This window comes from Haliotis rufescens, unplaced genomic scaffold (assembly GCF_023055435.1).
Source record: "Haliotis rufescens isolate VD_foot unplaced genomic scaffold, xgHalRufe1.0.p SCAF_4, whole genome shotgun sequence".
Classification (NCBI taxonomy): Eukaryota; Metazoa; Mollusca; class Gastropoda; order Lepetellida; family Haliotidae; genus Haliotis; species Haliotis rufescens.
In genome coordinates, this window is record NW_025964112.1 from 4,373,769 (window position 1) to 4,390,149 (window position 16,381).

At 40.8% G+C, this 16,381-nt stretch overlaps 2 protein-coding genes across 5 annotated transcripts in view; one reads left to right on the forward strand and one right to left on the reverse strand.

The window, feature by feature from the left end:
• Positions 1–3,686: 3,686 nt before the first annotated feature.
• LOC124142995 lies at positions 3,687–10,820 on the reverse strand. The gene is made up of 4 exons (XM_048382437.1): positions 10,578–10,820; positions 9,665–9,816; positions 8,003–8,079; positions 3,687–4,049 (listed from the first exon to the last, which is right to left on the reverse strand). The coding sequence occupies exons 1-4, from the start codon at positions 10,672–10,674 to the stop codon at positions 3,959–3,961; spliced, it is 417 nt and encodes a 138-aa protein (XP_048238394.1). The 5' UTR covers positions 10,675–10,820; the 3' UTR covers positions 3,687–3,958.
• A 300-nt stretch (positions 10,821–11,120) lies between these two features.
• Positions 11,121–16,381, forward strand: part of LOC124142996 (dynein axonemal heavy chain 7-like) — a 95,467-nt gene continuing 90,206 nt past the window's right edge. For all 4 annotated transcript variants that reach the window (XM_048382467.1, XM_048382468.1, XM_048382469.1 and 1 more), the window contains exons 1-3: positions 11,121–11,285; positions 13,388–13,571; positions 16,217–16,355. In XM_048382467.1, the coding sequence (XP_048238424.1) occupies positions 11,271–11,285; positions 13,388–13,571; positions 16,217–16,355 (338 nt within the window). In that variant the 5' untranslated portion in view covers positions 11,121–11,270. The remainder of the gene's footprint in view (positions 11,286–13,387; positions 13,572–16,216; positions 16,356–16,381) is intronic.

Sequence of the window (16,381 nt, forward strand, 5' to 3'; positions counted from 1 at the left end):
CGAAACAACCGACAACTGAGGATCGGCTGGGTACAAGGGGTGACCTGGCACATATTTAACTATTATTATTATTATGTATAGCTTCTGTCTGACGTAGCAGATATAACACATTGTTTATATATATTTGCAAACTAGTATATAGTGTCAAACACAAATCAGTTGGGTTTTTTCTCGGTTATTGCTAGTTTGTAGAACTAGTAGAGAATTAGTAGAATAATCAGAAAGTACACATTGCTAATACCAAACTGAAATTGAATTCTTTTCACGTCAATGAATTTCCGTCCATTAAATAAATATATTATATAATTATATAACACACACACACACACACACAAACACACACTTTCAACCATATACATATAAGAAAAATAGAAACACAATTGTATAATTAAAGATGGCAATTATAGCTGCACGAAAACACGTCGTCTCCTGGGTGTACATTTATAACAATACTTAATGGGGTTCCGGTACATCTCACTGCTTTTTGCTCGTATAGTACAGCAGAAGAAAAGATAATTCACTGATCACCTACTTTAATCTGCTTCTTTATTGAGTGGGGTTCAGTGCATTTGCATTTGGCTGCTGTTCTGTCGTTCTTTCCGCATACTTTCATTGCTACTACTACTACTACTACTACTACTACTACTACTACTACTACTATTACATTTTTGGTCCATCAATTTCTCTCTATACATCACAATTTAAATATTAATATATAATTTCAACAATGAGCCAAATTATTCTATACGCTACTGTACCATTAGTTTTAATTACGCTGGTCAGTTTGCATTCAATAGACCTTTGAAAAGTTTCAACATTATTTTTGTGCTTTTCACTCGTCTGTAATCCTACACCATAACACTTGGCTTACCGCACAGAATGCATACGGTAATAAGTAGACAGCTTTACCAACTGTCAAGCAACGGCACTACGGGAACACCAAGAATGGTGGTCATGGAAAGAATCGGACATGACGAGCGAGCTCCTTGATCACTGGGCTCTCTATCCCTAGAAAAACAATATACCAAGGTACTGGCAGTCGCCGCGGAGAGCTGCATCCTTACCACACCTGCCGCGAACAGTTTGGGGCCCATCTTACCTTCGACGTTTGTCACCGCCTGCACCACGTCTTGTGGGCAATGTCGCAGTAAAAAAAGAATGACGAACTTGTTCTATGACGTCACAATATTTGTTACGTCATTGTGTGCATAAAAAGTAGGAGCGTACAACTGATGCGGAAATGAATTTTGTATTGAAATATTTGTGCGTTGTAAAAGCTATGCATGTGAATAATTTGATATCATCTATAGACTTGACATATATGGGAACAATGTCCCAATTTCTCTACGTTTTACAACAAACATCTATAAACCGTGGGGCGGTCGGGTAGCCTAGTGGTTAAAGCGTTCGCTCGTCACGCCGAAGACCCGGGTTCGATTCCCGACATGGGTACAATGTGTGAAGCCCATTTCTGGTGTCCCCCACCGTGATGTTGCTGGAATATTGCTAAAAGCGGCGTAAAACCATACTCACTCACTCACTCTATAAACCGTTACACTGTGCAGTGGGTAATGTCAGCGTGTTTTGCACAGACTGTTATGCAGCTGCGGTAACCGTATCTCGGTGCTGCTCCCAAAAAAAACGATATTCACAAGGACTTGTCGCAATCTGTGTAGCGATAGGTCAATACCAAAATCGTTTAAAGGACAGCACAGATACACAGTAACCGCAGCTAACTGTTATGCAACTTCACAAACATAATCAATATTGTCCCCGTATTTTCGCAAACCTTTGACATATTTCAACACAGGTACGTCAAAGGGCGTCCATGGCTATTTCACCAGTTATATCATCAACCTGTAGTTATGTAACTGGACCAAACTATTTGTTACCTTGTAAAACTTTAAGGATATTTAGTGCTGCAAAAGAATGCAATTGAACGTTTCTATTGAACCTGGTCAAACTTCATGCATCGTTGGATTAGTGATACCATTGGTCGGGCAGAGTTGCGTCCCTTAGTCGTACCATGAACCGCGGTTATCAGTCCCAGATTCACCCTTGGTTCGTCTGTAGCATATATCCGCGCTTGTGGGCAGGGATTTACCGACGCAATCCTGCGTCCTATTGGCAAAAAATGGATCTTGACTCAAACGAAATACAGAGTGCAGCCACTAGGACGGAGAACTTTCGTATTGAATGCTGCCATTTCAGAATTTGAGAACACACAAGAAAATAATTTCCGTACATGATCATTTAAAAATTAAAAAACCCGTCAATAGCTTCACTGTCTTCTTGGGCTAAAACTTGGTAGTCCCAGTTCAGGAATTCCATATATCATTTTAATTAACGGACTCTGAGCATGCGCAATTTTCTGTCACTTGTGGTATAAGTAGAGTACTGTCTCCGTGAGTGGCTTTCAAAATTCAAATTTCCGCCCAAATTAATTAAGCGACCATAAAGCCCCACCAGGTTGCCTTTCCTTTCGGACATATCCTTCTCGGCCACATCACTAAATGGCCTGGTGGGCCGGGCGTGAAATACACATGTCTGAAAGCGCACATTAAAACCCAAAGTAAGTAAGTAAGTACAAGTGTTGCTTGCCCCGGTGAGTGAGTGAGTATGGTTTTACGCCGCTTTTAGCAATATTCCAGCAATATCACAGCAGGGGTCACCAGAAATGGGCTTCACACATTGTACCCATGTCGGGAATCGAACCCGGGTCTTCGGCGTGACGAGCGAACACTTTAACCACTGGGCTACCTGACCGCCCCGCCGCGGTGAGTGAGTACCTGGATGGATGGGAATACTTATGTGAACGCAAAACCTTCTGATGCCCACAGGGGACCATGGGTTGTAGGGCTGCAATGATACAGGAATGGTTGTATCGTATCATGGGTCAAATATTGTGATGCATCGGAAGATCAGTGCATCATTTCACCCTTAATGGGTTGTCTACTCCCCAAGGAGCCAAGGATGAAATTTAAGTGCACTCTGATCCACTGACCAGTTTGTTACTTGTGTAGAGCCATGAACATTTCTTAAAATTAGGGCATGGATAAAACACAATAAATTAACACACACATTTATCATGTTTGTTAGGCTGAGTACTATTTTTTAGAATGCTTTTTACATATATTTTTATGTGAGTTAAAACACCTTGAAAAATACAAACATACATTTTCAGTAAACAGTCACTGTATAATGAATACATTCATTTGGTTCCCCTACAACACTGTATTCTATAACCAGGTCAACAAAATACTTCTTTCTTCTCAGATAACATACACGTATGCACATGATACAAGTGAGGGAGTTGGATTTAACACCATTTTTAGCAATATTCCAGCAATAACACTGAGGGGGACACCAGAAATGGGCTTCACACATTGTACCCATGTAGGGAATTGAACCCAGGCCAAGGCATGATGAGTGAACGCTAAAACCAGAAGGCTACCCCACCGCCCAACAAAACAAACAGGACTCCTTGTACCACTTCATATCACTGTCTAATGACAGACCTAAATTAGGAGATACATCTACTGATTTCTCAGTTTAGAGGTAGGTTACCTGTAGACTCAACCAAGCTAAATTAAATTTGGAACCAATCGCACAGCGTGAAATCTAAAATGTTAGCTTTAGCACTTAAAATAAAACAAACAAGGGCCAATCAGAAAAAGAAAAAAGAGCCATGAAACCGAATTTTATTCCTGGTTTGCCAAATCAAGTAGAATGTAAAACTCAACCATCTAGATACATGTGCATGGAGACTTCAAACCCTAAAACAGATTCTTTACAGTAAAATAAAATATTTCACTGTTGGGAATGAAGCAAATTACAATCCAATATCACAATGAAGACAAACATCCCTAAGCATCATCCATATACTGATGGAGTAAAACTTGCTTCATGATGAAGTAATGGACTGTCTGTATTATCCTAGTGTCAACACTACACAGTGTCAAGAGGAAGGATCCTCAACAGGTTTTTGATAAAACGTCCACCGCTGACCAGTACTCTTCAGCTCCAGGTCCAGTTGGTCAACAGCCCAGCTGAAACACACAGCACAGGAGTGAACACATGACCCGAGGGATGGACTCGAGTATTACACCATTTTAACAGTATTTCAGTTTTATCACAATGTCATCTTCATCGTGAAGAAAAGCTCAAACTGATACATGTCTTAAATGTTTACCACCAAGGATCATAATTAGGGTTAAACTGGGTAATAAACAATTGACCATAGAATCATGGCATGCCTAAGGGAGGCAACTCTGTACAGCATATTTGGGGTCTTAGAACCAGGGTCCTCGGGTTTGGGGAAGAGTGAGTGAGTGAATGTTGTTGTATGCCATATGCACATCATGTACAAAGATCCCCACCTTCAGGGTACCACTGAGCCAGATCACACATTGTCACCATCCAATACTCAGCAGCAAGGTCTGGGGACCTGTTCGGATACAGCCGTGACACCTATCCATCTTTTCCACTAAGTCTGCTGGCCTGAATGTAAAGACTGCCTTTATCCCTGGACACCTACCTGTCTTTACCACTAAGTCTGCTGGCCTGAACGTAAAGACTGCCTTTATCCGTGGACACCTACCTGTCTTTACCACTAAGTCTGCTGGCCTGAACATAAAGACTGCCTTTATCTGTGGACACCTACCTGTCTTTACCACTAAGTCTGCTGGCCTGAACATAAAGACTGCCTTTAACTGTTGACACCTACCTGTCTTTACCACTAAGTCTGCTGGCCTGAATGTAAAGACTGCCCTTATCCGTGGACACCTACCTGTCTTTACCATTAAGTCTGCTGGCCTGAATGTAAAGACTGCCTTAAACCATGGACACCTACCTGTCTTTACCACTAAGTCTGCTGGCCTGAATGTAAAGACTGCCTTTATCTGTGGACACCTACCTGTCTTTACCACTAAGCCTGCTGGCCTGAATGTAAAGACTACCTTTATCCTTGGACACCTACCTGTCTTTACCACTAAGTCTGCTGGCCTGAGTGTAAAGACTTCCTTTATCCGTGGACACCTACCTGTCTTTACCACTAAGTCTGCTGGCCTGAATGTAAAGACTGCCTTTATCCATGGACACCTACCTGTCTTTACCACTAAGTCTGCTGGCCTGAATGTAAAGACTGCCTTTATCCCTGGACACCTACCTGTCTTTACCACTAAGTCTGCTGGCCTGAGTGTAAAGACTGCCTTTATCCATGGACACCTACCCGTCTTTACCACTAAGTCTGCTGGCCTGAATGTAAAGACTTCCTTTATCCATGGACACCTACCTGTCTTTACCACTAAGTCTGCTGGCCTGAACGTAAAGACTGCCTTTATCCGTGGACACCTACCTGTCTTTACCACTAAGTCTGCTGGCCTGAACGTAAAGACTTCCTTTATTCATGGACACCTACCTGTCTTTACCACTAAGTCTGCTGGCCTGAACGTAAAGACTGCCTTTATCCGTGGACACCTACCTGTCTTTACCATTAAGTCTGCTGGCCTGAGTGTAAAGACTTCCTTTATCCGTGGACACCTACCCGTCTTTACCACTAAGTCTGCTGGCCTGAACGTAAAGACTTCCTTTATCTGTGGACACCTACCTGTCTTTACCATTAAGTCTGCTGGCCTGAGTGTAAAGACTTCCTTTATCCATGGACACCTACCTGTCTTTACCACTAAGTCTGCTGGCCTGAATGTAAAGACTGCCTTTATCCGTGGACACCTACCTGTCTTTACCACTAAGTCTGCTGGCCTGAATGTAAAGACTGCCTTTATCCATGGACACCTACCTGTCTTTACCACTAAGTCTGCTGGCCTGAATGTAAAGACTGCCTTTATCCGTGGACACCTACCTGTCTTTACCACTAAGTCTGCTGGCCTGAATGTAAAGACTGCCTTTATCCATGGACACCTACCTGTCTTTACCACTAAGTCTGCTGGCCTGAATGTAAAGACTGCCTTTATCCGTGGACACCTACCTGTCTTTACCACTAAGTCTGCTGGCCTGAACGTAAAGACTACCTTTATCCTTGGACACCTACCTGTCTTTACCACTAAGTCTGCTGGCCTGAACGTAAAGACTGCCTTTATCCGTGGACACCTACCTGTCTTTACCACTAAGTCTGCTGGCCTGAATGTAAAGACTGCCTTTATCCATGGACACCTACCTGTCTTTACCACTAAGTCTGCTGGCCTGAACGTAAAGACTTCCTTTATCCGTGGACACCTACCTGTCTTTACCACTAAGTCTGCTGGCCTGAATGTAAAGACTGCCTTTATCCATGGACACCTACCTGTCTTTACCACTAAGTCTGCTGGCCTGAACGTAAAGACTGCCTTTATCCCTGGACACCTACCTGTCTTTACCACTAAGTCTGCTGGCCTGAGTGTAAAGACTTCCTTTATCCGTGGACACCTACCTGTCTTTACCACTAAGTCTGCTGGCCTGAATGTAAAGACTGCCTTTATCCATGGACACCTACCTGTCTTTACCACTAAGTCTGCTGGCCTGAATGTAAAGACTTCCTTTATCCCTGGACACCTACCTGTCTTTACCACTAAGTCTGCTGGCCTGAGTGTAAAGACTTCCTTTATCCGTGGACACCTACCTGTCTTTACCACTAAGTCTGCTGGCCTGAATGTAAAGACTGCCTTTATCCATGGACACCTACCTGTCTTTACCACTAAGTCTGCTGGCCTGAATGTAAAGACTTCCTTTATCCATGGACACCTACCCGTCTTTACCACTAAGTCTGCTGGCCTGAATGTAAAGACTGCCTTTATCCGTGGACACCTACCTGTCTTTACCACTAAGTCTGCTGGCCTGAACGTAAAGACTTCCTTTATCCATGGACACCTACCTGTCTTTATCACTAAGTCTGCTGGCCTGAATGTAAAGACTTCCTTTATCCATGGACACCTACCTGTCTTTACCACTAAGTCTGCTGGCCTGAATGTAAAGACTGCCTTTATCCGTGGACACCTACCTGTCTTTACCACTAAGTCTGCTGGCCTGAGTGTAAAGACTTCCTTTATCCCTGGACACCTACCTGTCTTTACCACTAAGTCTGCTGGCCTGAATGTAAAGACTGCCTTTATCCGTGGACACCTACCTGTCTTTACCACTAAGTCTGCTGGCCTGAATGTAAAGACTGCCTTTATCCGTGGACACCTACCTGTCTTTACCACTAAGTCTGCTGGCCTGAGTGTAAAGACTGCCTTTATCCATGGACACCTACCTGTCTTTACCACTAAGTCTGCTGGCCTGAGCGTAAAGATTTCCTTTATCCGTGGACACCTACCCGTCTTTACCACTAAGTCTGCTGGCCTGAATGTAAAGACTGCCTTTATCCGTGGACACCTACCTGTCTTTACCACTAAGTCTGCTGGCCTGAATGTAAAGACTTCCTTTATCCATGGACACCTACCTGTCTTTACCACTAAGTCTGCTGGCCTGAACGTAAAGACTTCCTTTATCCCTGGACACCTACCTGTCTTTACCACTAAGTCTGCTGGCCTGAATGTAAAGACTGCCTTTATCCGTGGACACCTACCTGTCTTTACCACTAAGTCTGCTGGCCTGAATGTAAAGACTGCCTTTATCCCTGGACACCTACCTGTCTTTACCACTAAGTCTGCTGGCCTGAATGTAAAGACTGCCTTTATCCATGGACACCTACATGTCTTTACCACTAAGTCTGCTGGCCTGAATGTAAAGACTTCCTTTATCCATGGACACCTACCTGTCTTTACCACTAAGTCTGCTGGCCTGAATGTAAAGACTGCCTTTATCCATGGACACCTACCCGTCTTTACCACTAAGTCTGCTGGCCTGAATGTAAAGACTGCCTTTATCCCTGGACACCTACCCGTCTTTACCACTACGTCTGCTGGCCTGAATGTAAAGACTGCCTTTATCCGTGGACACCTACCTGTCTTTACCACTAAGTCTGCTGGCCTGAATGTGAAGACAGCCCTTATCCGTGGACACCTACCTGTCTTTACCACTAAGTCTGCTGGCCTGAATGTAAAGACTGCCTTTATCCTTGGGTCCTTTCACTGGAATAAGCAGCTGAAAAACATTGTGAGGAAAATGATAATATCTATCATCAGGGAAAATAGACAATAAAGTTTATTTTATTATATTATACATTTTTATCATCCAAAACTGGCTCCCACAGGAGATATCTACACTGTAGATATCGCTGCAATGAAATTACATCACAATGCTTTGCAGACCATTGTGACGTCACTGGTTACCATGACGTCACAATCAAATGACATCACTAATGGCTCTGCTACTGAAGCTGTTTGCAGTACTTTTTACACTGAAGACACTGCTAATTACTGTCTACAAATTGAAAAAGTTGAAAGAATGATGTTGGATGATAAATAAAATCTCACCCGAGTGTCTTTTGATATCAAATATATCAACACTCGTTGATAAAAGTGGCAAAAATCCTCGGCAAGCCTCGGAATTTTTCCACTTTTATCAACTCTTGTTGATATATTTGATATCAAAAGACACTCGGGCCAGATTCTCTATATATACTACAGGTATCCAGGCACTTTCTGCTCAAATGCGGTTTTATTTGTTCCCTGACCAGTGGATCTGGTTGCAATCCAGCTATCATTCTCAACTTCCTGGGGAGTATTCAACCCAAGCTGCCTACGGGTGCTAAAGGGTTTTTGTATCTACTTCACATACATGTATCAGGTACCCATTCCCTGCTGGGTTAACAGAGGCACATTTGAACTATGTCACTTGCCCAGGGCGACACCAAACGTGTTTACACTTGTGTGTTCTGCGTATGTACATATTCATGTTTCTACCATCTGGTCATCTACCATCGGACGAGTGGGTTCTTTTGAGAACACAGGGTGAACGTACTGTACACTAGGGGTAGTGACAACACTGTAAAGACTTGGAAACATTGTTGGTCCCAAGGCTGAATGACAACACAAATCACTTGTTTATGTCTGGTTGAACTGGATGTTCTTGTAAATAGTTTTCAAACAAAATGGCCATGATCCCTGTCTGAATATAAACAATATACCTTTTCAGAGTTTCAAACACACATCAAAAGTTTGGATTCACAATACACAATGTACAGTGGTCCAGATATTAGAGGTGTAACAATATCAGTTGTTTGTTATAAAACCTGAGGCCACAAAAACTGAACAATGCAATGATCAAACAGGTAATAATAAAACTGAGTGTGGAAGTAGTCTTAAAATTATCTGCAAGACATTCGGGCAGGACTTCACTAGCCATTATAAGCCATTATGTAGAATTATTGAGAAATTCTATATATCAACCATAACATGACGGTAGTCCCAGAAGTAACTCACATCTGTTGACTCTGGAAGCAGAATCAACAGATTGTCATGATTCCTCCATGACATGGAAATGCACGCTGCTCGGAGCTTAATATTTTATTTTTGTTGAGTTTGGTTTATTTTAAATGTTAATGGTTTTTTTTCTAATTCAATTCGGAACATTTTAATTCAGGATTGGACATCCTATTCCACAATTCATTTGGAACTAGCATTTTCCATCACATAATGATTCTACATTTTGAAAGAATAATTAGGATCGGATAAGAGGCAGTGTTGAATCGCCGGCTGTAGGGATCAGATCGTTCAGACAACCTTACACTGGCGTTCAGTCCATCCACTCGGTTATGTTGTGTGTCTCCTAGGTCCAGCCTCTTGCTGACGATGGGCTGACCAAATGCCTCCACTGCCGGCTGGTACTGTCTCAGCATCTTCATGGGAATACGATAATAGTCTTCTTTCCTGAACCTTTCTGAAAACATAAAGTCTGTTGCTGTACCGGTGGTGACACAACACAGGTATATCTGCTCCATGCCTATGCTCCCTGCCTATGCTCCATGCCTATGCTCCCTTCATGATTAGATCTTGCAATTAATGCGTGTGTGAAACTGAGACATTATTGTTTTATGACAGATACAAAATATTGATAGGCATGCCTATATATGGTCTCTGCATGGTAAAAATTATTTAAGGGTAATCATTGACAATTATCGGTAATAGATGTATACATTATAAAACGTGGGTTAGCAAACAAAGTGGATTGAACGACTTGAACCAAACATACTAGGACTGTCAACTGAGTCATGCCTTGTGCCACTTCTATTTTCCCCCAGTAATACAAGTAATATTTGATATCATTAGAGAACATGGCTGTCGGGTGGCCTAGTGGTTAAAGCGTTTGATCGTCACGCCGAAGACCCAGGTTCGATTTCCAACATGGGTACATTGCATGAAGCTCATTTCTGATGTTACTCGGCGTGATATTGCTGGAATATTGCTAAAATCAGTGTAAAACCATACTCACTCATTAGGGAACACTTACATTTCACATGTTTAATATTATCAGTGATAATTGTGATAAGAAAGGACCAATAAATGAGGTGTTTAAAGGTAAAGGTGGCTGGGCTGTATAAATGGCATACATGGGATTTAGTCTAAACTACTGATGAAGTAAGATCAAGCCTAAAAGTCATCACGTCATCTCATATTGTATAATATAATTATATATGTCACCTTGAATCTTTTCAGTCATGTAGTACGCACTACCAAGAGCGAAAACCCCGCCAAAGACAGCGATATTCTTAAGAACACTTGTTGGTATGTGTACCATCCTGGCAGTACATTGATAATCAATTTCATTAAGTCATAATTGTGTCAGTCCACCACTAAATCAACTAGTAAGTCCCTCTCTTTTCGTGCATCAGCGCATGTTAAAGATAAACATTTTGACTGGGATTCTGTCTACCTAAACAGTAAAAGCGGTAATCTTGCGTCGCGTACCAACAGTGGAACCAGTTTAGGAAAACATTTAGACTTGGCATCAGTCTATTGATAGCCAAGCGGCTGCGCATTTTTGTGGTATTTCTAGTTGATAGGAAATGTCGTGCATTTTATTTATTCATTACTTTTCGGGAATTCTATCGAATAATATCACTAATAATATACTTTACTGAAACTACTGTTGATTTGAAGACACCCTTAATAAAAGATATTACTTCGTTAAATTACGTAAATTTACGGAAATGACCGAGTTAAAAAGCTTCTAATCTCCTAGCAACCTTCACCGTCCGCCATATTCCCAATGCATTAGCTTTGACAGCTAATTCCACACTGGATATCACACAGTTTGTGCCTTGGACAAGTTGTTGCAGCGTTCAATTACATCACATGAAGCTATAACGAAACAGACAAGACCTTAGGGAAGTAATGGCGGAGATTCAGGTGGGTGACAAAGCTAAATTCAGGCGAGAAAGTTAGATACCATCATCGTTTGTTTATCTCGTCGAGTTTCGTAACCGGGGTGTTTATTACTCTTTAGTTTCTTTGCAGAATCATTCCAGTCTCTTGAACTGAATCATAGACTATTAGTTAGTCATATTCACCAATCAATACAACAGCCTTGGTATATTTCTTACTTAATCAGTGCGCGTATATTTATCGTGACGTACAAAAGTGGTTGAAGAGTAAAACTATTCGGAAAAACGTGATCGCGAGTGCTCGATCAGTGGGAAATGTGGGTTCGGAGACAGTCGGGACCTTTCTGACTAATAATTCAGGTTCCGTGATACACTCTACTCCTGAAAATCACTTTTGAAAATCAATGTCTGGGTAAAGTTAGTGTGAATAAATATTTTAAATGTTCTCTTGTTTAGATTCCCATAACACCTACATCCAAACCTTGACCACACACACTTGCACTGCAAAATATAACGACAGCGTTTGGCAACTCGCTGTAAATAATGAAGTGCGCATGCGTGGAACATTTTTTGTTTGTGAACTTCTGTAAATATGATAAACATTCCTTCCAGTTTCGGGGCCCAAATACTGCAGTCTACCCCAATCGATAATATCATTGATAATGATTCATTTTAAGGAAAGGTCTCATTTGATTTCGGACATCAAACAAACAGAACCCTTTCCCATATTGATTCTTCAACCACCATTAGATTCTTGGTGCTGATAAAACCTGTCATTCAGCTGTAGAAACTAACATTTTTGGTCCACTAGTCCTTATAATGATAACATATAGCAAAACCCTTATAAATTGGCAAACTTGTACTAGTCCTTATGATACCTTTACTATTGGGCAGATTGGCAAGGACTATAGTAGGACCAGTGCCAATTTCTAACACTCTCATTGTTGCATGACAGGAAGAATGCATTTTACTGGACACCTTCCTAAAACTATGGCACATGCAAAAGCAACTTTAATCTTTGGTAATCTCATTGCCATAGTGTCGCAAAACATTCCTAACGCAGTTAAGATATTGTTACTCACTTGCAATAATTTAATGGTGCAAAACTTTCCAGACTTACAGTATTCAATTTTGAAGTTTAATCATTAAACATCGAAAAAGTGCTAGGAAATAGAAGCTTACACCTCATCAGAGACAACCATGGGGGCCACATTTCAACAAACCATTATTCATGAACTTTTACTCTAAAAAGCATTCAATTCAAGACGTTGTTTAGGGGCAAACCCCAGTTATTTTATTGAGGTGGCTAAAATGGCATCTGTAAAACTTAGGAACTAGTGCTAAGGAAGGGGCTTGTGCACGTCCCTTACCAAAATGGCAGATGTCTGGTAGAATGCATTCTTGCCCTACTTTGAATAAATCAGGTATTATTGACAAACAGATTGGCCATTTGATTTATTTGCTAAGTGACGAAATTTAAATTATAAAATGTGTATGTTGTACACTTTGCATTGTAGTTTCAAAAACATATTATTTAATGTATACATTTCCAGGTTTTTCTTTGACTTACAAAAGGGGGGTTCCAGGGCACCCAAGAATTAATTGTAAGGGTCTGCAGTCAATATATGGGTCCTTTAAAGTAGTGAAATGGTGAAGTGGACTGTATGTTTAGATAATTACTTCAGTGCCTGGATTGAATCAGTGATCATGTGGACAGTGGTCATGATTGATGGATGAAATTACAGACTCCCTCAACTGCTCTTGATGCTCTGTAGGTACAATGAATGTTATTGTGAGCCCCGAGGGACGCAGTTTATATTTTATTCTGCATCCCTTCTCTACATTTGGATGCACATTTGTGCGTTGCATAAAACCCTGATATTTCATCACATAATATCTGTATACTTTGCTCCTTTTAGTTGTTTTCCATATCTGCCTAGAGTAAGCCAGTAACCGGTTACACCAGAAACATTATGTAATATAATTTATCAATACACTTAATGAAATATCCTATTTCTTTGTTTAATTGACGAGAAGGTTTTAGTTTGGCACACAGGAAACCCCTTGCACACTTAAAAAAGAATCTACGTTTCTATCCCAGGCTTAATTGAGGCCTTTTGTTTGCAGCCCTCCCCAAGAGGTGCGGGGGGAAGCAAGGGTAAGGGAACTGATGATCCGATCCGATTCCTGCCTGTTCTTCCATCAAAGCGCAGCAAGCCAGCTTGGCAGTCCAACCCCCCAGCATTTTTCTTGTCTGGGAGACCAGATGATGATGAACGTCCCATCGACCTTGTCGGAGAACTTACAGCAAGTGAGTGATCTTTTAGAAATGACTTACAATAACTATTGATTCGTAAGGTCTGTTACTGTTACAAGCTTTCATAGTACATGTTTTTGTGTTGCAGAATATTATTTACATGTTTTGCTTTTTTTGTTTTTATTGTTATTTACATATCAACAGTCCCCTGGTATTGTTGGAATATTACCAAAAGCAGCGTAAAACCCAACTCACTCTCTACATATAAATGATCATGTGCTTCATCATCATTAAATAATCATTGAACTGCTTTTACAAACCAAGGTAGTCTGTCTTACAGACCCTGATACAAATATATATCAAATACAGCCCATGCAAGTCTATAATGTTTGGCAAGTCTAGATCACTGCAGTAGAGTCACTGGGCTCCTTTTTATTATATTTTTTATTAAGATAACTGAACAACTGTTTTTTTATGTAAGATGTGTTCATTTCAGAGACTAGATGTTAGTCTAAAACCAAGGATCAACCTTGAATTGTTTACCAATTTCTAACACCAATCAAGTAAAATATATATTAGTCAGCTTGCAATATTTCTGTTTGTAACACAAGATACATTTTGTACATGTATTTGCAAATGCTAAGAGTCACATGCCTCTGAGACCAAGGTAATCACAGGAATATCAACTTGTTCAAGTTTCACAGTTTAAGACCTGTATGTAGTGCTTTGAAGATACTGACCTCCTGTAATTAATCAATTGATTAATTCCATGCCTAGTCTCAGTGATTGTCTTACTGGCATGAATAATGGAGGCGGTGGCTGTAGTTGTTTCCTGGCGATGTGGACTGGGTAATTAGATTTGTAAGAAAAACACATCGTGATGAGATCTGATGTCTGGTGGAAGGCGAGTGCCATGTGTATGGAGGGTATATCAGGCTAATTTTAAAGTTTGTGAAATTAAAGTTATATGTGTGTGTGTGAATAATTCAGATTGATTTGCTGTAGAAGTGTCTGAGAGTTGATCTTTCCACGGCGGTGTAATTGGATGGGTGCTTGTGTATGTTGTGAATCAATCAGCTGTTTGGTTCAGTGCAGTTAGAGCAGTAGATATACAGGCAATGTTTAATATTAAGGGGGTTCTATGATGTCTTCGGTGGTATCTGAATCTAGGGACCCTAAATGTTGACATTAGGGCTGTGACAAGGACCTCTTGACCTTCATGCTTACTTTCGGACACTGTGTATGTAATTGTTTCATTGTCCTATGTTATGAGTTGTAGGAATATAATATCTGTTACATTTGTGATTTGTTTAAAATAATTCTGTGGTTCTTTTGGGTGTAGGTGACATATCACATCTGTACAACATTGTAATGATTTTGTTAATTTTTTACAATATAAGTTATTTGATTTTGTTCAGATTTAGAAATATTTTTGTCATCTGCTAGGTGTGAAATCAAATAAATGGTCTTTGGGTGTTTGTTTCATAAGACAAGTGCCATGTCTTTGAGGTAACCTTTGGAATGACGTGGTGCGATGTTTAATAAGTGCCAAGGTTATGTATAATCTGTTGTTTTGCTATTGAGTCATTGCTATTTACAGCGTAGTTGGCATGGTGTCAAAGCTTGTGTGACATTGTTCGAGGTCACTTTGAGTTGGTCTCTTGTGACATACTTGTCATGTCATGACTATTGATCCATGTTGTTGTGTAATGATTTATCAAATTATTGATGGACTGCAATTGTCATCTATCCTTATGGATACAAAGTAAGATATCGGTTTATATCTGTAATATATGGACCATCAGTGGAAGAGGTGGAGAGAGGGGGGATATTTTGGGCTACTGATTCAAGACACACAATTTCATTTCTTGTAGGGGTAGTCAATTTGTGTTTATTATTCACAACACTCTGGAACCACATTATTGACTGAGTGATTATGTCAAAAGGTTTGGTATACATCAGTTACTTTGTGCTTCAGCAACACTGTAACCGACATGTGAGTATTAGGGAGAGCAGTGTTCGATATCAAGCATGAAATTGTGGGGGTCCTCATTAGGGCTGGGATGGGTAACTGGGCTACTCGGGTCGGGTGGGTACTGAGAACCAGTGAGAAGGACCCAGGTACCCACAGGACTACATGGGTTAGTCATGTGATATATTGTTTAATGACAAAATGATCTAGAACTCTATGTTTACACTACAAGTCACAAATGTTCACACTTCTTTCTGACTATGCACCCATTCCTTCTGACTTTTGTATGTTTGAATAAAAATAAAACTTCAGTCAACTTAGAGTATGCTTTGCCAGATCGTTTTATATGTGTATCTAAATACATTTTGTCCAGGGCTACAGTCAAACTATTCCCAATTGGACATTTTGTTCCTGTCTCTTGAGACCTACAGTGGGTACCCGGGTAGGGTTGGGTAAAAGGGGGTGGGTACCCGGGTAGTAAATTTGGACTCGCCCCAGCCTAGTCTTCATAACCATGATGTTAACATGGCTGAAAATGTAGGGGGTCCCCAGATTGAAGTACTGTTGGAGCAAACCTCATGAATCCCTCAGGTCCCCCTTGATTTCGAACGCAGATGTGTCTATAATATTATTGTTTGTGTCAGAATATCATTCAGTGCTCCTAGTTTAGCATCACAAGTTCATTCAAGCAGTCATGTCAATTTCAAGAGTCCATCTTATTCTGCAGGAGATAGTCGGAAGAGAAAACAGCCAAGCAAGCTGAAGCCTATAGATCCACACAAGCAACAAGATGTCAACATGGACCAGTTCAAACAGCCAAAGAAAGATAGGGAGAACTTCAGAAAGGCTCTTGTGGACATCATTATGTAAGTCAAAATGCTTTCTAGAAGTA

Coding starts and splice junctions, on each gene's coding strand:
- LOC124142995 (XM_048382437.1), bottom strand. CDS start 10,674: ATGGTACACATACCAACAAGTGTTCTTAAGAATATCGCTGTCTTTGGC. Junction 8,080..9,664: donor TGGATGGACTGAACGCCAGT/GTAAGGTTGTCT, acceptor AATGTTTTTCAG/CTGCTTATTCCAGTGAAAGG. Junction 4,050..8,002: donor AGACTTAGTGGTAAAGACAG/GTAGGTGTCCAC, acceptor TGTGTGTTTCAG/CTGGGCTGTTGACCAACTGG.